General features: G+C 52.0%; 2 protein-coding genes across 2 annotated transcripts in view; both read left to right on the top strand.

Moving 5' to 3' along the window:
- Positions 1-23,053, top strand: part of LOC137457128 (zinc finger protein 850-like) — a 386,697-nt gene that overhangs the window by 297,146 nt on the left and 66,498 nt on the right.
- LOC137457134 (olfactory receptor 14A16-like) lies at positions 18,936-20,281 on the top strand. Its single transcript, XM_068168933.1, has 2 exons — positions 18,936-18,994; positions 19,326-20,281. The coding sequence occupies exon 2, from the start codon at positions 19,349-19,351 to the stop codon at positions 20,279-20,281; it is 933 nt and encodes a 310-aa protein (XP_068025034.1). The 5' UTR covers positions 18,936-18,994; positions 19,326-19,348.

The raw sequence follows: 23,053 nt of genomic DNA, 5'->3' as shown, positions 1-23,053 counted from the left end.
TGAGGTTTTGTGGCATTTGATATATTCTGCTCTGACTGGGATTCTGGACAAATGGTGCGTGGCCTTGAAGTTGGGTAAGCTAGGAAGATATTTGGCATATAAACTGTCCCTTTGGTTTAAATAGAAGCTGAAAATGCTGTAGGACCACTGCATGGGATTTGTGTGGCTTAACAGATGTGATAATGTGACTGTAACTGCTCCTGCAGAAATACATTAATTCAGCATTCCTGTTGCAGAGAGTTATGTGAGCAGCTGGGACCCCAAAATGATTTTATTGATGGCACTGTACCGAGAGAGACGTGCAGCGAATGGGGGTTCTGTTTTCAGACGTAGCAGACGCAGATGTTGTAGGGCTAGTTCTAACTCAAATGCAGAAATTTCCAGTGATGAGGAAGACACAGAAACAGGACAAACAGGACAAACAGGACAAACAGGGAGAAACAGGAAGACAGGAGTTAATGGGAAAGCAGCTCTGAGTGAGACTGGCAGCAGTTCTGGCATTCAGCCAGCAGGGGGCAGACACAGATCACAACATCAGTGCCAGCAGCTATGGCTCCACCGGCAGCCATTAATGAGGCAAAATCTCTTCCACCTGCAGCAGCAGGAATGGAAGCAAGTTCCACAGCAGCCGCTGGGTCCCCAAAGTCCACCTGCCAGTGCTGTTTCCTTGCAAACCCCTTCTGCTTCTGCAGTCTGCTGTAAACTTAAATGCAGCTGCAGTTAAACAAATCACAGCTATGGATAAAAGGGGCAGGCACAAGGCAGAGGCAGAAGAACAGCAAGATCCCTCTGCTGGTCAGGGACCTTCTGTTGAAAAGGATCCTTCTGAAATTGGAGAGAAAGTTTGCCTTAAAGATATACCTGAATTGCTGAGGCCATCAGTGGATGGTGGAGATGCAGGACAGGATACAGGTTCTGGTAAGTCAGGAGATAATGGAGGTGCCTCTGAACATAAAGATGTCCTACAGAGGGCAGCAGCAGCATTACTGGGACAGCCACTTCAAGAGGAGGAGACTGATGAAGATAACACCCAAGCAGCTAATGCCCCCAGGCAGGAAATCAGGCATGTAAGAAAGGATTACATTAGAGGAGAGAATGAGCCAACTCTTACATGGCTAGGCAGGTGCCATGATACAGGGACCCCTGCTTCAGTAGTGGGGGGACAAGTCAGCATCTCAGCTTGGAACGCTCTCAAAAGATAATGGAATAGATAGGCATCTAGGCAGGTACCTTGGTAAGGTTCCTCTGTGGACATCCAGAGATGACCTTCCATGGAACCTTAAGCCTTGGAACACCGTAGATGAGGGAATTAAGCGTGCTGACAAGGTTAGCCATGGTCCTCATCTAGGACTCAGTAACACACATACATTAGAAGGATAAAAACCTATTTGATAGAGAAAGGACTTCCATGTCTTGGTCTTTGCTGCCATCTCCTCTCCTTTAAACGACATTGCAGTCCCCATGTCTTCTGTCTTGTATTTTTCCTGTTGGTCCTCTGCCAATCCCACAGAACTGTCCTTATCTTGCTAGTGAGGCCCAGTGGTGTGAGAACCCAGCCTGCTTTCCAGACTCAGCCTTTTTTCTCTCTCTGTCTAGAGCTGCCATCTGCTGCTCTAGCTCCATTTGCTCTCCCAAGCTCCAGGTTTACTTTCTTGATGTCAGAAAGCCAAGCTCTGAACCAGTGGGAGAGTTTCTACCAGTTAGTGAGAAAGTTCAGAAGCCAGATGTCCTTCAGATGTCCTGCTGAGTGTTCTGGGAAGGGCTCAGGTGAGGGCCAGTTCTGAGAGGCAGAGTGTAGGTTGTGCCTGGGTTGAGGCCTGGGTTAACACCCAAGGGTCAATGCCAAGGGTAAAGGCTGGCTGGAGGCAGGATGAGCAATGGGGACAGTGTCAGGGTCAGGAGTGGTTTTGAGAGGGGCTGAACTGTAAGGGGTGAGGTGAGGAATTGGCTCAGATCCATTGCATTCAAGCAAGGGACTGAGTAGAGAGGATGGGAGGGGCCCAGGCTGTACTGGGAGTGCAACCTAGGATCCAGCCTGTACTGGGAGGTGATAAAAGCATTCAGTCTGTCATGGGAGGTGTGTCAGTTTCAATTCAGACCCGGAGGAGACCCCCACACAGTGGGGGAGGGCTAGGTGGGGAGGGAGGGATACACTTCCATGCCAAAGAGCCCTGCACCCGTGCCTGGTGAAGGAAGACAACGACCCCCTGATGAGAAGCAAGCTCCAGGGCTGGCCAGGAATGGATCTTGATCAGATTCCTGATGTCTTCTTTTTGTCTTGTCTCTCTTGGCTTGAATGCTGCTCACTGGACAGTCACTGGAAAATGAGAAAGGCTCCAGCAGAAGTTTCCAACCTACCACAGCCTGGGACTGCAGACACAGTGCTGTTAGGTCTGCCCTATGAACTGTCTGCAACTAAGGCAGCAGCTGAGCTGACCACAGACTCAAATGCAGGAGGAGTGTGGTTCACAGCTGCATTCAGCTACTGTATGGGATGCAAATGGCAACAGCAAGCTGCAGTGCTGGAGGTTGGCACTGGGAAGACTGTGACAGAGGAAGGTGGTGCACAGGTAGAAGAATTGCCCTGCACTCATGTTGGCAGTAGAGAATGGTGCCACTGCCATTCACACTGATTCCTGTGCAGCCTACAAGGGTGCCACTGAATGGATGTGTCAGGGGGCATCTAATCAATCTGGAGAGCGGGAGACTGGCCATGATTCTGAGAAATAGGTCAGTCAAGCCCCTCAAAGGTAGGATTGGTCAATGGCCATGCCCAGAAGGGAAGAGCTGCTGCAAATTGGAACCAGCAGGCAGGTCACCCAGCAAAAATTCCTGTGGTGAACAATGAAGGGGAAGATTGAGCAAGATTGGCTGAGTGGCTGCACATCAGAAGAGGCCACCCAGGGAAGGCCAACCTGTATTCTGAGTGTCAGCCTCAAGGATAGTCAGTTTGAAACAATTCTTATATCTTATCCACAATGTTGGGTAAGGCTTAAGGCCAACCACCCAAACCAAGTCTCTACTCAACACTCCAGACACAAGAAGACTCTGTGGAGCCCCTGGCAAATTGATTATGTTGGCCCTTTGACGACCTCTTCTGGGAAAAGTTATATCCTGGTAGGAGCAGAAGTGGTTTCAGGATGAACCATGGCCACAGCTCTCAGTACTGCCACAGGAGCTCAAAGGATTGAAGCTGTGGAGAAATGGTTCAGCATTCTACCTATGTCTGAGTGTGTCCAAAGTGCCAATGGATCACAGTTCACAGTGAGCACAGTGCAAGACTGGGTGCAAGGAGAATGAATTAAAGGAGTGTTCCCTACCCCATATTATCCTCAGGCTAATGGTGTAGCTGAACAGACCAATGGTCTTATTACAAGACATGCTGATAGCTCAAGACACAGATGGGACACACATTTGGCAGAAGCAGTTTTTACTGTCAGCAGCTGATGAGGAATATATGGAAGCCCCAAAAATCAAACATCTAGTCCCATGGAACTAGTGATGGCTACTGCCCATGGACCTGATGGACAGAGGAGTGAATCCCTACAGCAGATATACATAGCCCAACCTGTAGTACTGAAGCTACTGTCCATTGGCATTGTGCCCATGATATTGGCCAAACCCAGAGGCTTCTTGCCTGGGAAGCCTTGGATGGGATTGGGATTGGGCAGGGACAGCAATGGGAAGGTTGGGGAGGGTGAGGAGCAAAGTTGTCCATTCAATGTCAGACCTGAAGGACAGATTTCCCTGCAAGTGCAGATGTCCTGGTGAGACAGCCTGGGTCAGTGTCACTTGGTGAATTATCATCTCTGCTCTGAACTGAAAGCTAACAGAATATTCTACCTTTGATATCAAATAAAGAATAAAGGAGCATTGTGAGGAGCACTTTGAAATCCTGAAGAAAACTGCAAAGACACAAATAGCTCTTAGGGCACTTGGGGATCATTGCCTGAGCCTCACACACTGAGAGGAGACTGAAGGAATCTGCTCAAGAAGTCAGAAGCATAACAAAAATTCCTTCAAGTGTTAATTGGCCTCACTGAGGGCTGTTAGCAACAAAGCCTCCCAGGGGTGGTTAGAGAGCTCAATGGAGGCCATGATTGAAGGCAGAGAAAGGCAAAGTGCAGCTGAACAAACCTTGGCCTTGGTTTCTGAAAGAGAAAGGCCAAGCTCTGACCCTCAGGCCTTGGAAAGGCAGATCCTGAGAGCCTCCAACTAAAACTTCATCTCAGCAGCCATGGTGGCAGAAGCTGCTGCCAGAAGGAACAGGATCAAGACCTTGTCCCTGTTGAGCCTTTCAGGCCTGCCAGAGCCCTTGGCCATCCCTCCTGCAGGCTGTGCTACCCTGTCCCATGCCTGCAGTTCTTTCCCTTCAGGCTGTTGACATCCATCTGGCTTCCCCATGCAGCTCTCCCCCTGACATTTCCACACCTTCACTCAGGGCTCTCCACTCTTGCTGCCTGTTCCTTGACACACAAAGGATCTCCAGACTCCTTCTGGGTCACCACTTGCACCACAGCTCTACACTTTGAGTGACATTTTTTTGTCCTGACCTCCAGTCTGAACCTTTAAGTTGCACTTTCTGAAGGCTTCCTTCTGTGTCCACAACCAAGAAAAGTTCCATTGCCTGACACCCCCCTTCAAGCAGGTGCACATCACCCCTGAGCCTTCACTTCCCCAGGCTAAAGATGCTTGGCAGCTTCAGGTTCTCTATAGAGTCTCCAAACTCCATCCAGGCAGATTTCCTGTAGAGCTGAGCAGTTACCTCAGTCTTCACTGCAAGGGCCTCTAGCCACACTCCTGATGTTATGGAAGTCAAAGCCAGGGACGGGGAGGAAGAACTGCCCATTGTAAGTGCAGATCAGGTTCGTGATCATCTGAAGAACCTGAAAGTGTTCAAGTCCATGGGACCCGACGGGTTACACCCACGGGTGCTGAGAGAACTGGCAGAGGAGGTTGCTAAACCCCTCTCTATTATATTTCAAAAGTCCTGGCAGTCTGGTGAAGTCCCCACAGACTGGAAAAGGGGAAACATTGCCCCCATCTTCAAAAAGGGCAAGAAGGAGGAACCAGGGAACTCCAGGCCAGTCAGTCTCACCTCTGTGCCTGGAAAGATCATGGAGCAGATCCTCCTGGAGTCACTACTCGCTCAAAAGAATAGTGAAGAGGTGATTGGGAACAGTCAGCATGGCTTTGCCAAGGGCAAATCCTGCCTGACCAACCTGGTGGCCTTCTATGAACAGGTGACAAAATTAATAGATGAGGGGCGAGCAACTGATGTCATTTACCTGGACCTGAGCAAAGCCTTCGACACTGTCCCACACCACATCCTGGTCTCCAAACTGGTGACACATGGGTTTGATGGGTGGACCACTAGATGGATAAGGAACTGGCTTGATGGCCGCACCCAAAGAGTGGCTGTCAATGGCTCCATGTCCCAGTGGAGGCCAGTGACAAGCGGAGTCCCTCAGGGATCAGTCCTGGGACCTGTCTTATTCAACATCTTTGTGGGGGACATGGACAGTGGCATTGAGTGCACCCTCAGCAAGTTTGCTGATGACACCAAGCTGTGTGGTGCAGCAGACACGCTGGAGGGAAGGGAGGCCATCCAGAGGGACCTTGACAGGCTGGAGAGGTGGGCACAAGCCAACCTCATGAAGTTCAATAAGAGCAAGTGCAGGGTCCTGCATCTGGGTCGAGGCAATCCCAGGCACAAATACAGGCTGGGCAGTGACTGGCTGGAAAGTAGCCCTGAGGAGAGAGACTTGGGGGTGCTGGTGGACAAAAAGCTCAACATGAGCTCTCAATGTGCTCTTGCAGCCCGCAAAGCCAATCAGATCCTGGGCTGCATCAGGAGAATTGTGGCTAGCAGGTCGAGGGAGGTGATCCTCCCCCTCTACTCAGCCCTGGTGAGACCCCACCTGGAGTACTGCCTCCAGTTCTGGAGCCCCTATTACAAGAGGGATGTGGAGGTGCTAGAAGGTGTCCAGAGAAGGGCCACAAGGATGATCAGAGGGCTGGAGCACCTCTCCTATGAGGACAGACTGAAGGAGTTGGGGCTGTTCAGTCTGCAGAAGAGAAGGCTCCGAGGTGACCTCATTGTGGCCTTCCAGTATCTGAAGGGGGCCTACAGGAAGGCTGGGGAAGGACTTCTCAGGATCTCAGGTAGTGATAGGACTAGGGGGAATGGAATGAAGCTGGAGGTGGGGAGATTCAGGCTAGATGTGAGGAGGAGGTTCTTCACCATGAGAGTGGTGAAAGCCTGGAATGTGTTGTCCAGGGAGGTGGTCAAGGCCCCGTCCCTGGGGGTGTTTAAGAGCAGGCTGGCTGAGGCTCTGTCCAGCCTGATGTAGTGTGGGGTGTCCCTGCCCATGGCAGGGGGGTTGGAACCAGATGATCCTTGTGGTCCCTTCCAACCCTAAATGAAACTATGAAACTATGAAACTATGTACAAAACATACAGGATTTACAATAGTACACAGACACTTACAACTAATAAACAGCACAAGGACCCCACCAGCCAAGGACCAGGAGAAGCTACTGGCTTCTCCCTCCCTGGTTCCCCCCTTATCCCCCTGCACAAAAGGGACAAGAGAAAGGAGCAGAGAAGTTAGACTTAGCCAAGGTCAGCCAGAGCACATTATCTCTCCTGAGTGAAGCAAAACAGCCAAGAGGTGGTAGAGTCACCATCACTGGAGGTGTTCAGGAGGAGACTTGATGGGGTCCTTGGTGCCATGGTTTAGTTTTTTAGGTGGGTTGGACTGGTTGATGGGTTGGACACGATGATCTTGACAGTCTCTTCCAACCTGGTTTATTCTATTAGGAGAGGAGAGGAGAGGAGAGGAGAGGAGAGGAGAGGAGAGGAGAGGAGAGGAGAGGAGAGGAGAGGAGAGGAGAGGAGAGGAGAGGAGAGGAGAGGAGAGGAGAGGAGAGGAGAGGAGAGGAGAGGAGAGGAGAGGAGAGGAGAGGAGAGGAGAGGAGAGGAGAGGAGAGGAGAGGAGAGGAGAGGAGAGGAGAGGAGAGGAGAGGAGAGGAGAGGAGAGGAGAGGAGAGGAGAGGAGAGGAGAGGAGAGGAGAGGAGAGGAGAGGAGAGGAGAGAATTTTTCTGATACAATGAATTTGTTTAGAATAATCTTTTGTTCTCCTTTTAACACCCAATAGTGATTTATTTCTATTTTTCTACTTTTCTGCTCAAAATCTGTAACTAAATTTTAAAGGCATAAAACCACCACACATGCGTGCCAAGAACAACATCCTGTTGCAGTTTGAGCTGGGTGCCCCCTGCTGTGTTTACTTCCTGCGTCCAGAAGTCCAGCCCAGAGGGGTGGACACAGGAAATTAGGTATTTCCTACCATGATTCTTTGCACCACTATAAGATCCAGTGCGGGGTCTAGCACTTCCTCCTTCTTCCTCCTCTATTAGCAGGTAACTGGGGGAGATGTCTCCTCGCTTTGGGCCTGGCTAGGCCCAAGGCCACAGGGGGATGGGCAGTCTCAGACCTGGCCAGCTGAGACTAGCTTAGCGGGGGGGGCACGAAGAAGGAGCGCTGGGGGTTTTGGGTGTACCCTCAGGTGGGGATGGGATCTCTCTGGGTCTATTTTTGGGATCTTTCTTTGTCACTGTGCTTTTCTGGTTTTCTGTAAACATTCACTGCTTTTCTATTTAAACTTTCCATCACTTTTGCAATCCGTTTTGTCTGAGTTATAATTTCTGCCCGTCGTGGGGGCTGCCTCAACCCAGCACACATCCTTACATCCTTTGATTGGAACAGGCTGCAGAAGACACCTCCTTGACACACTGGCACCTCTTATTGGAAAATGCTTTTTAGCTTATACATGTGGTTAGGTTTTATTGGTTAAGTTATTGATAAGAAAGAGAACTGAAGGGGCTACTCAGAGCAATACTGGAGATTGGGGGTTAGGGATATACTGCTAGGGAATATTTGGGACTTCTGCTTTGCTTAGCTACTTTGTTAAGGGCTTCTGGGACTTCATCTGATAAAGACACTCTGAAACTCTGTAATGCTGGGGATTCTACACCACAGTAATAAAGAACTTCTGGGAGGACTTCTGAGATTCTCTGCATTTCTGGAATTCTGCTGGAAGCAGCAGCAGGGTTTGTGCCCCTGCATTCATCACCCTAAGAGACCTCGTTATAAGGGGCTACTACTACTACTACTATGGAAACAGGGGGAGCAATAACCACACCTCCCAATACAGACTGAATATCTTGAGCACCTCCCAGTGCAGAACAGATCCTATGATGCCCTCCAAGTACAGCCTGGGCCCCTCCCATCCTCTCTACTCTGTCCCCTGTTCTAACAGTGAAACTGAGCCCATGTCTCAGGTCACCCCTTACACCTCAGGCCCTCTCAAACCCACCACTGACTCTGACTCTGCCCCATTGCTCATCCTGCCTCCAGCTTTTACCCTTGGCATTGACCCTTGGGTGTTAACCCCAGGCTTCAACCCAGCCACAACCTAACCTCTCAGAACTGGCCCTCACCTCAGCCCTTCCCAGAACACTCAGCAGGACATCTGAGGGAAGGAGACTTCTGAACTTTGTTACTAACTATTAGAAACTCTCCCACTGGTTCAGAGTTTAGCTTTCTGACATCAATAAAGTAAACCTGGAGCTTGGGAGAGCAAATGGAGCTAGAGCAGCAGATGGCAGCTCTAGACAGAGAGAAATAAGGCTGAGTCTGGAAAGCAGGCTGGGTTCTCACACCCCTGGGCCTCACTAGCAAGAGAAGGACAGTTCTGTGGGATTGGCAGAGGACCAACAGGAACAATACAAGACAGAAGACATGGGGACTGCAATGTTGTTAAAAGGAAAGGAGATGGCAGCAAAGACCAAGACATGGAAGGACTTTCTCTATCAAATAAGATTTTATCCTTCTAACATGTGTGTGTTACTGAGTCCAAGATGAGGACCATGGTTAACCTTTTCAGCACAGCTACATTTTGGAGCCATCATTCCATGTCCATGCAGGTTAGTGAAGGATACTGCTGAATGGCTATGGGAGGCACTGAGTTTGATTTCCTCACTTCACATTCAAGACCCTCCCAGGACCCCTTAAAGACACCTCCCTGAAGTGGGCACATGGCTTCATCCCTGGCCCTGGGGAAGAAATGTCCCCAAAAGTGGCCTTTCAGGAAAGAAATATGAACGAAAAAGCAGCAAGAGACAATACTTTATTAGGGTTTGGGTTTCCATTCTAATTAGGCATTATCCTTGGGATGAGGTTTTTCTTTTACCTCTAGGAAACCCAAAGTGTTGAGGAACAAACAGCCAAATCCCAGCCCAGCTGCAGTGGTGGCAGTGGCTGTGCTGACTCAGCACTGTCATTACTCCCCTCAGCACTGGCTGGTGTTGAGAAGGGCAGAGGCACATTTGCTTCTGAGGAAAGAAGGGGTAAAAGGCCTACCCAAGAAGGCCCCCCACCAGGGGGGTCACGTTTGGCCTGGCAGTGGCGGGGTCGGTGTATTGCTGTGTCCCCAGGACACGCTGGTCTCCGGCATGGGGGTGAATATGGCAGGTGAGGGAGGAGCTGCGGATGAAGCCCTTGCTGCAGCCGGTCCGGGTGAGGGGGCTGTCACAGGTGTGGGTGCAGCGGTGCTGGCTGAGGATGCCCATCTGGGTGAAGCTCTTGCCTCAGGCAGAGCAGAGGTGCAGCTGCTTCTGGCTGTGGATGCAGCAGTACCGAATGAGGTTGGAGCTGAGGGTGAAGCTCTTGCTGTAGTCACCAGAGACAGAGGGCTGGGCACTGGGCTGGGGGCAGTGGGGCTTTACCAGCTCCAGCAGCTGGGTGGTAAGCTTTGCCCACCCTCAGGGCACTGATGTGGCTGCTTGGGTGGCACAGAGGGGCTGATATGGGTTTGCCCTCTTCCTCCTCTTCCTCTTCCTCCTCCTCATTCTCTTCATTCTTCTCCTCTTCCATATCCTAATCCTCTTTCCCATCATCACCTTTGTCTTCCTCCTTCTCCTCCTAATCCTCACATACTTCATCCTTCCTGTCCTCATCCATGTCTTCATCAACCACTTCTATTATTCCTCAAGGCTGAGCTTTGGCTCTTCCAAATTATTCTTCAGGTGATTCTTCTCCTCCCAGATCTTGCCCAGGTCCTTCGGGGAGGCCATGCTGCTGAGAGGAATGGTCACCCCTGTGCTCTTGGGCAAATCCTTGGGGACCAAGTGACTGAGAAGTAAGGACACTGTGTGTCACTTCTTGCAATGGAGGGATCAGAGCCCTAACTCCTGTGCTGAGTCCCCTGGTTGTAGTGCTGATGGGGCTGACACCCCCAGGATGCAGCCATCCCAAACATCCCCCTCTGGCCATGCAACTTATACCTGACCACCTGGGGTTCAGGGAGATGAAATCCTCAATTCTCATCACAACCAATGACCCTCAAAGCTCTACAAGTGAAGTGTGGTTTGGGAGGAGGGTCTGGAGAGGGTAGGGAGGTGCTTAGCAGTCATCAGGAGTCTGGGACCTTGCTGCTGCTCCAAAGTTGGGTTCTTGACCTTCTGGTCTGTTCCAAGGAGCAGATCTACAAACTTTGCTCCTCCCCAGCACAAAGGAGCAGGGCTGATGGAGAGAAGAGAAGGATATGACCCCAGGCAGAGAGAAGCAAAGGGCTCAGAGGAGAGGACTGACTTGCAAGGAATGGCTCAGCCCTGACCAAGGCTCTCCCAGCCTTGCTCTTCTCTCCCTATGGCTTAGGGGCTTGTCACCTCCTGCCAGCTCAGTGCATCTGTGCTTGGATCACAGCCAACAGGGAGCTGATAGAAAACTCTGACAGTCAAAAACTTCAGGGTCTGTGCAAGTGGCAAGAGATCCCAGGATGATTCAGCATCCAAGGTTCTCCAGATCAGAGAAACACCTGATGAATGTCAAGGATCTCCACCTCTAAAAACAGTGACCCTAAAGCCAGAGCCTTGGAGCTCTCCTGGATCACAGCAGCTGTGTCCAGCATCTCCCCCACTCAGACATCTCTCAGGCACAACCTGCACCAAGGGCCAGCACCAAGTCAGACTTCTCCAGGCTCAGTTCTCATCCTCTGAGAATGTTGAAGCTTTGTGAGTGTTTGCCCTGAGCTCCAGGAGAAGGAAACTGAACTTCAGGGCATCCTCTCTGCCAGACACCTCTCCACTTCTCTGTGTCTTTGGACAGACACCTTTGCTGACACCATCTTGGGGGGCTCTATGTTCCACTGGAGGCAGCCAGCTCTGTCCCTGTGTCTCTGTACTTGGTGCTGCTCTCCAGGCACAGCCATAGAAAGAGATTTGAATTCAGGATTGCTTCATGAGGAAGGGCTGCTAGGATCCAACCTTTTCCTCTGCTTCTCACTCTCAAGAACTCTTGACTGGCTGAGAAATCACAGCCATGGCAGAACTTGTTGGCTTTGCCTCAGCCTTGTGGACAGGCAAGCTGCTGAGAGACAGCTTGTGCTGAGCAGATGGTTCCAGAGGGCTTGGATTGCTGAGGCAACTTTCTCAGCCTTGGCTTTGCTCTGCTTCCAAAGAGCAACAATTCTTCTGTGGCTGTGTGCAGGCAGCTCTCTAAGGAGAGCAGGGGGCAGCTGGTGCCATGGAGCTGTGAGCTCCAGCTGCAGAGAGCAGTGGAGAAGTCTGATGCAAGGAGCAGGGATGTAAGCCCCAGGTGGGCAGGGACAGCAATGGGGAGGTTGAGGAGGGTGAGGAGCAAAGTTGTCCACTCAATGTCAGCCCTCAAAGGACAGCTTCTCCTCCCAGTCCAGACCCCCTGAGCAGACAGCCTGCATCATTCTGGCTTGGTGGATGCTGCTGTCACCTCTGCCCTCATCTGAGAAAGAATCAAATAGTTTACCATCAAAATCTGAGCTTTGTGAGGTGCACTTTGAAATCTGGAAGTCAACAACAAAGACACAAAGAGCTCCTTAGGGCACTTGGGAATCATTCCATGAACCTCAGGTACTGAGAGAAGAGTGAAGAAACTGTGCAAGAAGCAAGAAGCAAAACACAAAGTACCTGGAAGCATTGATTGGCCCCACTGAGGCTTGTTACTGCCAAAGCCTCCCCAGGGACTCGTTAGAGCAGCTCAGGAGAGGCTGTGATTGCAGCAGACAAAGGCAAAGTGCAGGAGAGCAAACTCTGGCTCTGGTTTCTGCAGCACAAAGGCCAAGGCCTGAGCACAGCCCCTGGGCAGGCAGATCCTGTCCCACATGTGTGGGTCAAGGCTCTTCAGGTGCAGTGGGGGTGGGGTGTGGGTTTCACAGCAGCATAGCATGGCCTCGGTTGGAAGGGACCTCAGAGCTCATCTGCTCCAACCTCCCTGCCATAGGCAAGGATGCCTCTCCAATAGACTCAGCTGCTCAAGGCCTCATCCAGCCTGGCCTTCAACATCCTTAGGAGAGGGCATCCTACCTAGGCAGCCTATTCCAGAGTCCCACAACCCTCATACTGAAGAACTTCTTCCCAAGACCCAGTCTAAACCTCCTTTTCCTCACCTTCAAACCTTTCCCTCCTCTCCTGTCACCAGACACCCTCATGAAAAGTTCCTCTCCAGCCTTCCTTTAGGATCCCTGTAGGGTTTGTGATGCTGAGTGGAGGACAAGGGCCTGACAGTCCCCAGCCTTCCTGGGGCTGTGGAAAGAGGCAGTGAGGCCCTCCCAGTGCCCTAGGACAACATCTCCTCACAGGCCTCGGGGGCAGAGAATTGCCAGAGTCAAGAGGGCACAGCCTTGGCTTCTCTTCATCACTCCCACCACTGCCATTGCCCTTTGCCAGCTCTACCACAGCTTTGTCCTGCACTTTCTCACAGCTGCTTCTCCTGCCCTGCAGGCTGCAGACACTCATCTCACTTCCCCACCTTGGCCTTTCCAGGCCTTCACTGACACCTGCCCACACTCACACTCTGCTCCTTGGGACACAAAGAGAAGGGCTGATCCCAGACTCCTTCTGGAGAACTTCTCAGGCCACAGCACTGCCCTTTGAGAGAGGTTTCTTGCTCCTCATGGCCAGTCTCCACCTGCCAGGCTGCACCATCTGGCAGTGTTCCTCTCTCCTCCTCTTTCCTACCTCACCAGGAGCTCCCAAGGCTGCTGGCCTTGCAGTTTCTTGCATAGACAGCACCAAGCCCTGTGCCTGCTGCTGTCCCATCAGGTACTCAGGCAGCAGAGACACAGCAACCAACCCATCAGCCCCTTCCTGCAGTCAGCCCAGGCCCTTTGGCAGAGGGCATCTCCCAGATCACTGTGCCCATCTGCCAGCCATGAGCCCAGGGCTGCCCTATCAGCTCCTGCAGACACAGTCCCTTTCCCAGCTGTGTTCCTGCTGTTGGCCAATCCTCTCAGGAGGCAGAAGTGGCCTCACCTCCCCCTTCCCAGTCCTTGGCTTCCTGTTGAATGGTGAGTTCCTGAGACACAACTGAGCACAGGATTGCACACTCAGCCCTCAGCCTCCTTGTGGCCAGAGCCTGAGCAGATCAAAGTTTCACCAGATGCATCTGGCAGATTTCCTACCAAGGGTTTGAGTGGAGAAGCTGCTGGCTCTGTCCTGCTGCATGTGTGGAGGAGACTCCTGCACATCCTCTTCTCCAATGATCCTGCTCAGGGCAGGGTTAAGCAGATGAGGTCCCTCAAGGCCTCTACCCAGTTTGGCTTCATCTCCAGAGGAGCTGCAGAGGCCCTGGGTCAGATGGTGCAGGGAGTTCATGAAGACATTGCACACTGCTGGCCCAAGGGCTTGCCCTGAGGGATGCCACTGGGAAGTGTCTGACAGGAGGACTCTCCACTGATGATATTTGGGCTTCCTCCACCACCCAGCCACCACCTCACCCATTTCTGCTCTCCAGCTCTCAGCAGTCTGGCTCTAAAGAGACTATGGGACCATGGCAAAGCCCTGGCTAAGGTCCAGGGACAAAACCTTCCCTTTTTGCCCCTACCCATATGGCTTCAGCAATACCTCTCTTGTCCTGCAAGGGCCTGCAAATGGCTGCAGAGGTGTTTGAGCCTTCACCTTCCCAGGGACTGTGCTGAGGGTGACCAGCCTGCAATGTTCCCCATCCTCCTTTTTGGTGTTCCTGGAGAGGCCTTTTCCAAGGAGCCCAGAACCTCTGGGATGGCTCTGTGCACATCTCAGGGCACAGTCCAGCAAGGATGATGTAAGCACACAGCAGCCTGCCCAAGCCATCTGAGATGAATCTCCCTGGGCCAGTAGGGTTTGTTCTGGAGTGACACACAGCAATGTCCCAGCTCTGTCAGGTGTCCACATCTGAGATGGCATCATGGACCCCTAATGGAGTGTGGGATGTTCAGAGACAGAGTCTTTCCCCATCACTCACACAGGCCCTGCCCTGCAGCAGTCAGAGTCTGCCTGGCTTCCTGCTGCCCCTGCCAGAGGCTGGGAGGCTCCTCACACCTCCAGTGCCTTGGTACCCCCAGCAATAACTGATGGTGTTTGTGCTCACCCAGGTTCAGCTCAGCTCATCTGCTGACATCTCATGTGCACAATGTAAACAGGCACTGCTGACCTCCTGAGGCCATGTCCTCCTGTGGAAGGACAAAGAACCTCTCCAAACCATGGTGAGAGGCAGTGCTGGGAATAGTGGTTGTGAGGAGCAGTCCAGGATGATTGCCCTGGGAGAGCAGGCACAAAGCAGACCTTTCTCTGCTGGTCCTTCAGGTCTCTTGCAGGAGGCCTGGCTGTGTACACTGCTGTGGACACTGCTGTGTACACTGCTGTGGACACTGCTGTGGACACTGCTGTGCACACTCACACACTTTAGCTGTTCCCTGATGCTTTCATCTGTGGCACTATTTGTCATACTCTTGAGAGAAAGTTTGGAAGAAGACCTAAGCCTTCAGACACTGCCCTAAGCAGATCACCTCTCTGTGTAGAAGTGCTCCTGTGGAGACCAGGTGCATGGGCATATGGCCTGTCCCTGCCTGTGATCACAGACTGCCATACTGCAAAGCCCTGACCAAGCTTCCAGGCCTTAGATCAACACAAGGGATCAGAAGGGGAGTGTGGGAGTCGAAAGAGAGCAGTCTATGAAGACCAAGCATTGCTGCTCCCTGACAGCACTGGTGCTGTGTCTTGGTATGAATGGGGAAAGAGTCTCAGCTCTTCTGGAACATTCCTGAGTTATGAAATTAGAAGCACAAAGGAGGCCAAACTATCAACAGCCAGGCTGCTTATTAACAGAATAAAGTGAATGGAACAGAAGAAGGGAGAGAGAGAAGGAAGAAATGGAGAGAGAGAGAAGAGGAAAGGAACCCTATTAGCACACCTCCCCACCCCCCAAGATGGTTTTGGTGGGAGGAAGGGAGCTGCTGCTTTGGCTTGGAGCTGATTAAAAGACCTGTTGGGGTCTCACAGCTCAGCTAGGACACAGGGCTGTTGGGGTTTGACTTCAGTGCTGCTGTGAAATCCCACAGCCTGAGCTCATGATTCACCAGAACTATTGAAGGAGTTTTAAACTACTGCTGCTGCTGCCTTCAAGTCCTGCAGGAGCCACAGTGCCTTGGAAAAGCTCTGCCCCTGAAATTCCTGCACCCAAACATTCTGAGTCATAAACCAGGGACCAAGTCTGGCACTAGGATTGGGTCTAAACCCACTTACACTTCTCTCTGCAGAGGAGGGTCCATGCTGAATGCTGTGACTCAACAGGAGGGCTTCCCTGACCCTCTTCACTCCCAATCTCTCTGTAAAATCATTCCAGCCCAGCCCCGAGGAGATTTTCCTGTCACAATCATTCTAATCCCACCCCAAATCCAGAGAACTTTGTGTATGACATCCATGTTGTAAGGAACAGAGTGAACCTTGACACCACACTGAACCTGTTTGCATCTCTGTTACACCTTGCTGAAGTCCCTCAGCTGCATTAACTGTGTCAAATCATCCTCCTGCTTCAGTCGAACTCACTGCAGCTTTCCTGTTCTGAGTGAGGTGCACTTGGGCTCTGACTTGTTTCTCCAAAGCCCTGGCCATTCATGTCCAAAAAATGGCAACTCTTTCTTTGTTGTCAGGCTGTTGGGGACTAGGTGAAAGGAAAGCACCTCCATGGTGTCTGTAAATATCTGCAGCCCTGTGGAGAAGGCCTTGGGGATATTAGAGTTAAAGAATCCTGGAATGGTTTGGGTTGGAAGGGACCAAAAAGGGCAACTCATCCAAACCCATGACCATGAGGAAGGACATCTTCTACCAGTTCAGGTTGCTCAGAGTTCCTGATCCTGGACACTTCAAGGGATGAGGAATCACAGAATTGTTAGGGTTGGAAGGGACCACAAGGATCAGCCAGCTCCAACCTCCCTGCCATGGGCAGGGACACCTCACACTAGAGCAGGTTGCTCACAGCCACATCCAGCCTGGCCTTAAAAACCTCCAGGCATGAGGCTTCCACCACCTCCCTGGGCAACCTGTGCCAGTGTCTCACCACCCTCATGGGGAAGAACTTCTTCCTAACGTCCAATCTGAATCTACCCATTCCTAGTTTTGTTCCATCCCCTCCAATCCTATCAATTCCTGACACCCTAAGAAGTCCTATCACACCCTGACAGCCTCAAAAGTCCCTCCTCAGCTTTCTTGTAGCCTCCTTCAGGTACTGAAAGGCCACAAGAAGGTCTCCTCAGAACCTTCTCTTCTCCCATTCTCTGGGTAACCTTTTCCAGTGCCCTACCACCCTCACCATAAAATATTTCCTCCTTCGATCTGATCTAGCTCTGCCTTCTTTCAGCTTAAAGCCACTGTCCTTTGACCAGGGATTTGGAGGCATCTGACATATGGCCACTAGGTAGTGGCTGAAGCCCCTGAGCCCAGTGCTGTGGAGAATGAGAAGAGTAGAGGAGTAGCTTGAGAGTGCTTTGAGGCATGAGAAGATTTCCTGACTAGTGAAGAGCAGCATGAGAAAGAAATAAAGCCACAAAGTGGAGCTGGGGAGGTCCAGACTAGATATGAGGAGAAAGAAATGTCACTGCCAGGGCAGTGCTGTGGAGCAGGATGTCACTCAGCAGCACCCTGGACCAGCTCAAGACTTGAAATTTCAAGGAAGAGTCAGGGAGGATGGAGAGAGAGCAGCAAAGGAAGGTGCCAGCAAGGTGGGGCAGCTGGGTGGGTGACTACAGCCTGCAGGGAAAGAGGCTCAGCTGATGCAGCAGCAGAGGACAGCCTGAGGGGCAGATGGCAGAGGGCTGTGGGAGAGCTGAAAGGCTCCTGGCAGAGCCAAGCTCTTCATGCCTTTGGTTCTGGCTGTGGTCTGTGCCACTGATGCCTCTGAGGAGACAACTCCTCCTTGCAGCCCTGGGGCCTCATTGCCTCCTTGTCCATCCTCAGGAGCCTGGGAGGGGTTGTGCCATAGTCCTGCCCTTGACATTGGTCCTCTCCACATCCCACTGCTCCAGGAATCCCCCTGAGGGGTGAGTGAGGGACAGGATCTGCCTGTCCAGGAGCCAGGGCTCAGGGCTTGACCCTTTGCATTAATGAAACACCTCCAGGTTTGCTCAGCATCAGAGACATCTTCCTCTGCTTGTCCTGACCTCTCAGCACTGCCTCCAGTTCTCTGCTCCAACCACAGCCTGGAGACACTTTCCCAGCAGTGTCCTCACTGGGACCCATCAACAAAAGAAGAAACTTCAGAGTTTGAAAGTGACTTAAACTTCTGGAGAGGTTTCATCATCTCCCTCTCAGTCTCTGATGTTTACCTGGCACCAAAGCCACCAGAGGGTCATTAAAATGCCCTTGGGTTGGTCCTCTGCTGCTCAGCTGGGCTGAGCTCCATGGCTGGAGGGAGCTGCTGGAAAGTAGGCAGCAATGAAAAGTGTCAGCTGTGCCCAGGAGCAGCTCCTCTGCTCTGCATAGCAGGGCTGAGGGCACTGCCAGTGGATCTCAGCGAGATGAGGAAGGCAGAGAGAGGTTCGAGGTGTCCAGGAGGGTGACTGAGAGCTGACAGGAGGAGAAGTCACTGCAGGCACTGACATGGTGAGTCTGTGGGGGCAGGGCAGTGCAGGTGCAGCATCTGGAGGCATCTCCTAAAGCTGGCACAGCCACAGCTGGTGGGGGCTGGAAGGAAATCTTCCTGTGCAGAGGCTCTTTTCAGGCTTTTCTGAAGAGCTGTGGAGCCCTGGGGTGCAGGCAGGGGTGGTGAGGGCTGTCCTTCAGAGCAGGGTCCCTGCAGCCCAGGGGCTGTGTGCTGGGGCAGGGACTCTGCTGCCTGCCAGGGTCAGCACTGAGGCTGCCCAGGGAGCTCCACATAGTGCTGTGGGGAGAAGCTGTGAGTGGCAGGAGACAGCCCTGACACAGCAGGGCAGGGCAGGGGCCTTCTGCTGTGGGGAGAGAACTGTGCTGGCCAGAGCTGCTCACAGTCCTGGCTCACCTCTGGGCATTTCTGAGGGGGTTTTCCATAAGAGCATCAAGGCAGCATTTTGCTGGAAGGGAAGGAGTCTTGGCTTTGAATGTTGATCCCCTTGGTGTGCTGGGTGGACTGTGTGAGACTGTAGTTTATTTCTCCACTCTGCAGAAGATTCTGAGACCAAGGGTCTCATTAGCCTTTGTCTGAGCTTCTCCTGAGCCCCTGCACACCCAGAGCTGCCCCTGGGCAGTGTCCTGCTGCTGGGAGGGGTCTGCAGGGCAGAGCTCAGTACACAGAGAATGGGATGGGATCTGTCAGCAGGGACAGGGAGGAGAGCTGGACACAGAGCTGCAGCTCCTGGCAGGGACAGCTGCAGGCAGCAGGGACATGGGCAGAGGGGAAGAGGGACCAGCTGGCAGAGATGCCCTGGCAAGGGGGATCAGGCACCTCTGTGCCATTCTCTGCACTGCAGACACATTTCCCAATGCAAAATTTTGCTCTCCTCTTCTACCCAGCAGAAGCAGTGCCCTCAAAGCTATGGGCTCCAGGTCAGGAGTCACAACCTTGGCAGCTGACATTCATCTGAAGGCTCCTGGAGTGTGCACACAAAAGGAGGACAAAAGCTCTTCAGTTCCATCCTGTCAAGCAGCAGTGAGCAGAGCTGGGTAAGGAGAAGGCTTCCCCCCCAGCCCCTCTGCCTTTCTCTCTTCCCTTCCCTGTTTCTGCAGCACTGCAGAGCTGTTCCCTGGTTCTCCACCTCTCCATGGGACTCTCATTCCCTGGGATTGGGCTGTTGGTCACTTTCTGTTCTGACACCAGAGGAATCTTCATGGCAATTCTGGGTCCCTGCTGCATTTGAAGCTGTCATGAACCATCCGTGGTTGGTAGTGTTGGGGACTGAGCTGATCCATTCCTCATGCAATGCAGGGACAGGGGTTACAAGGAAGCTGAGAGAAGTGTGCCCTAACTTGTCACTGCCTTTCCCTCCTTGCACAGGTCTCCATGGCCAGAGGCAGCAGATGGCCAACAGCAGCTCCATCACCCACTTCCTCCTCCTGCCATTCCCAGGCACAAGGCAGCTGCAGCTCCTGCACTTCTGCCTCTTCCTGGTCATCTACCTGGCTGCCCTGCTGGGCAATGGCCTCATCATCACCACCATAGCCTGGGACCACCACCTCCACACCCCCATGTACTTCTTCCTCCTCAACCTCTCCATCCTTGACTTGGGCTGCATCTCTACCACAGTCCCCAAATCTATGACAAATTCCCTTTGGGACACCAGAGTCATCTCCTACTCAGGATGTGCTGCACAAGTATTTTTCTTTCTCTTCTTGATTTCAACAGAGTTTTCTCTCCTCACCACCATGTCCTACGATCGCTATGTTGCCATCTGCAGACCCCTGCACTATGAGACCCTCCTGGGCACCAGAGTTTGTCTCCAGATGGTAGCAGCTGCCTGGGCCTGTGGGGTTCTCAATGCTGTGCTGCACACAGCCAATACACTTTCCGTGCCCCTCTGCCAGGGCAATGCTCTGCACCAGTTCTTCTGTGAAATCCCCCAGATCCTCAAGCTCTCCTGCTCCGCATCCTACCTCAGGAAAATCGGGCTTATTATGGTCACTTTCTGCCTAGCATTTGGCTGTTTCATGTTGATTGTGATGTCCTATGTGCAGATCTTCAGGGCAGTGCTGAGGATCCCCTCTCAGCAGGGACGCCACAAAGCCTTTGCCACCTGCCTCCCTCACCTGGCTGTGGTCTTCCTGTTTATCACCACTGGCATCTTTGCCTACCTGAAGCCCCCTTCCATGTCCTCTCCTTTCTGGAACCTTATTGTGTCAGTTCTGTACTCAGTGGTGCCTCCAGCAGTGAACCCTCTCATCTACAGCCTGAGGAACCAGGAGCTGAAGGCTGCCCTGAGCAAACTGGTCACTGGATGCTTTCAGAAGCAATAAACTCTTTGTCTTCTCCTGCAGAGCAGTTCTGATGTCACTCAGTGCAGGCCCTGCCTGGCTGCTCAAATTTTGTTGTTTGTGGTGGATTTTTACTTTTGGCAATGTTGTCATCACCATTCTCTCTGCTTTGCATTTCTGACTGAGGATTTATGTTGGGGGAGCTGTGCTCCTTGTTTGGTTAATCAAAATAAAGAACCTTTCAATAACATTTTTTTTTTCCTGGGGTCCTTCCTCCAAGAATTTTCTGGAGCTTCAGGGACATCTCCTCTGTGCAGAGGTGGGAGGGCAAGGAGTCCCAGCACAGCAGCACTGCCAGGGAGCAGCAGTACTTGCTGGACCCCTGATGTTAGTACAAAGTGCTCCTCATTCCAGTACAAACTGATCCTCTGTCTTTCTCCCATACCAACTCCATCCATCACAGGACAAATTTCATACCCTGCCTCCCCCCACTACAGTGTGTCCACCTCATAGCGCAAACTGGATACCATGATTCCATCCTACTATAGACTGGGCCCCATCTCAGTCCAGGCATGGTCCCTTTTAAGCCCTCCACGTACAAACTTGGCCTTGTTCCAAAATAAACTGATCCTCCTGATGTCATCCCAGCACAGCTTGAGAGACAGCCCAGAACAAACTGATAGCCCTGTTCCTGTCCCAGTATCAAGTGAATCTCACCCAGTGCTGAGAGGATATTTTGAACCCACTCCCAGGACAGGCTGAGTCCCTTCCCACTAAAAACTACATAATTTGAACTGCTTCCAGTACAGCTGTGGCCTCCTCTCAGAACAAAGTGAATCACCTTGCCCTCTCCCACTACTGCCTCTGTCCCATCCCAGTATAAAATGCATCTCCAGGCCTCCTACTAGGTCTGACTGCATCCATTCCAGTACAAATGGACACCTTCTTGCCCTCCCAGTACTGTCTGAGCCTTGTGTCCAAACAGTGAACCTTTAACACTTCCAAGTGCACATTAGGCCTTGTCCCAAAATAGGCTGGATTCCTTTATCCCCTCCCAGCATAGGTCTAGCAATGTTTATTGAAATTCACTCCCTTGGTTCCCTCTCTAAGTACAGACCAGACCCCAGTCCAGTACAATTGGGATCCCCTGGCTCCATTCCAGTACAGTCTGACCCTTATCCTATTACAAACTTGATCCTTTTAACCCCCTGCCTGTACAGCCCTAGCCCAGTCTCAGTACAAACTGGATTTCCTGAACTGCCCTCACCCCTGCAGAGATGTGGTCTTGTCCCATCAGTAACAGGATCATTTTAATATTTCCCAGTACAGTCTGAGGCCCATCCCAGTACAAATCACATCCCTGACTCCATCCTAGTGCAGATTGGGCCCCATCTGGAATAGGCTGCCCAGGGCGGCTGTGGAGTCTCCTTCTCAGGAGATATTCAAGGCCCACCTAGATGTGATCCCCTGTGATCTGCTCTAGGTGACTGTGGCAATGCCAGCGACGAGCAGTGTGAGCAATCTGGCAGTGCAGGCCTAGAGCCTGACATGATGGTAGACCATGCTCAGCATAAATGCAGAGTCATCTAGCAGTGGAGCAAAACAGTGCTGTGCCTGCAGCATGTAACTAAAACAAGACACTGGTAGTTATAAACATGGACAGTTATCTTGGGACAACAGGACATGCACCTGCATCAACAACCTCATTGTGTCGTTAGTAGTTGGACCAATAATCTGTAATAGTGCAATGTGTGGTCACTCATAGGGAACCAATGGAGCTGTGCCAACAGGGCACTCCGAGTTTATATAAGTTGTAGCAGTTGCCTTGCTATGCACTTCTGCCTTTCCTGTCTCCTGTTCTTCTACACTTTTACTGTGCTATACTTGCACTACAGGCCTGCTCCATAGGCCTGCACCATCGGCCTGCAACACTGGAACAATAAAGGAACAATACTCGATCACATTGGTCAGCCGTATTGATTCCCATCTCCGTCGTCCGATATCTGGCGCCCTAATAAACCTGAACTCGTAGACAAGGGATCCTCGGACTCCAATACTGATCGACTCAGCACAAAGAGGTACGTCCGAGTGATACGGAAAGCCGGTCGGACAGCACTGCCCCGGTGCTGGAAAATTAGCAGTGCATGCTCAAAAAGGAAGTGAATCTCACCCTGGTCCAGTGAGTGACCGGAGGAGGGGCAAGGGGCAGCACGCCACGACACAGAAGAGTCAGTGCTAAACGCTCTTCACCTATCCTCTCCGTGAGAGGTATTGCTGGCAATTCTGGGATCGTAAAAGGGCTATTAGCCTGTGCCCAGAGTCATCCCCATGGCAATAAGCTTTTACTTCTGAAGCATGGGGGTGAAATTGCAGCCCAGCTGTGGGAAGAGGTGCTAAATAAGGATCATCACGGACATTGCAATCAAAAAAAGCAGAGCAGGCTACTCCCGGTTCAGCTGCTGCGGCCTTTGGTTCTAACCGAGATGAGAAAGGGAGACTCGGAAGGCACCCCCTGCCCTCCGCCCCCCTCCTCTCTCCCTGCACATTGTCTGCCGCTCCGTCAGCATCCTCCTCAATTTCAATTGCCCGCTACTCCTTCTACACGAATCACGGCTCTCTATTACCGTCCTTTTGCATGGAAAAATCTGCTCCTGCCACGTCAATAGCGGCAGAAGCGAATCCTGATCGAACTGATAAGGAGTGCGAAATCAAAATGGAGGTCACTACGTATGAAGAATTAGAGAGAGAAGACACCACGTCCGCCATCTTGGCGAACACACCGTGTTTATTAGACACCACCACAGCCGTCTGCCC

The sequence above is a fragment of the Melanerpes formicivorus genome, unplaced genomic scaffold (genome assembly GCF_026170545.1).
Source record: "Melanerpes formicivorus ecotype bairdi unplaced genomic scaffold, bMelFor1.0.p_v2 SCAF_160, whole genome shotgun sequence".
In the NCBI taxonomy this organism is placed as follows: Eukaryota; Metazoa; Chordata; class Aves; order Piciformes; family Picidae; genus Melanerpes; species Melanerpes formicivorus.
Note: the sequence above shows the minus strand (reverse complement) of the source record. Positions and strands in the feature narration are given on the sequence as shown.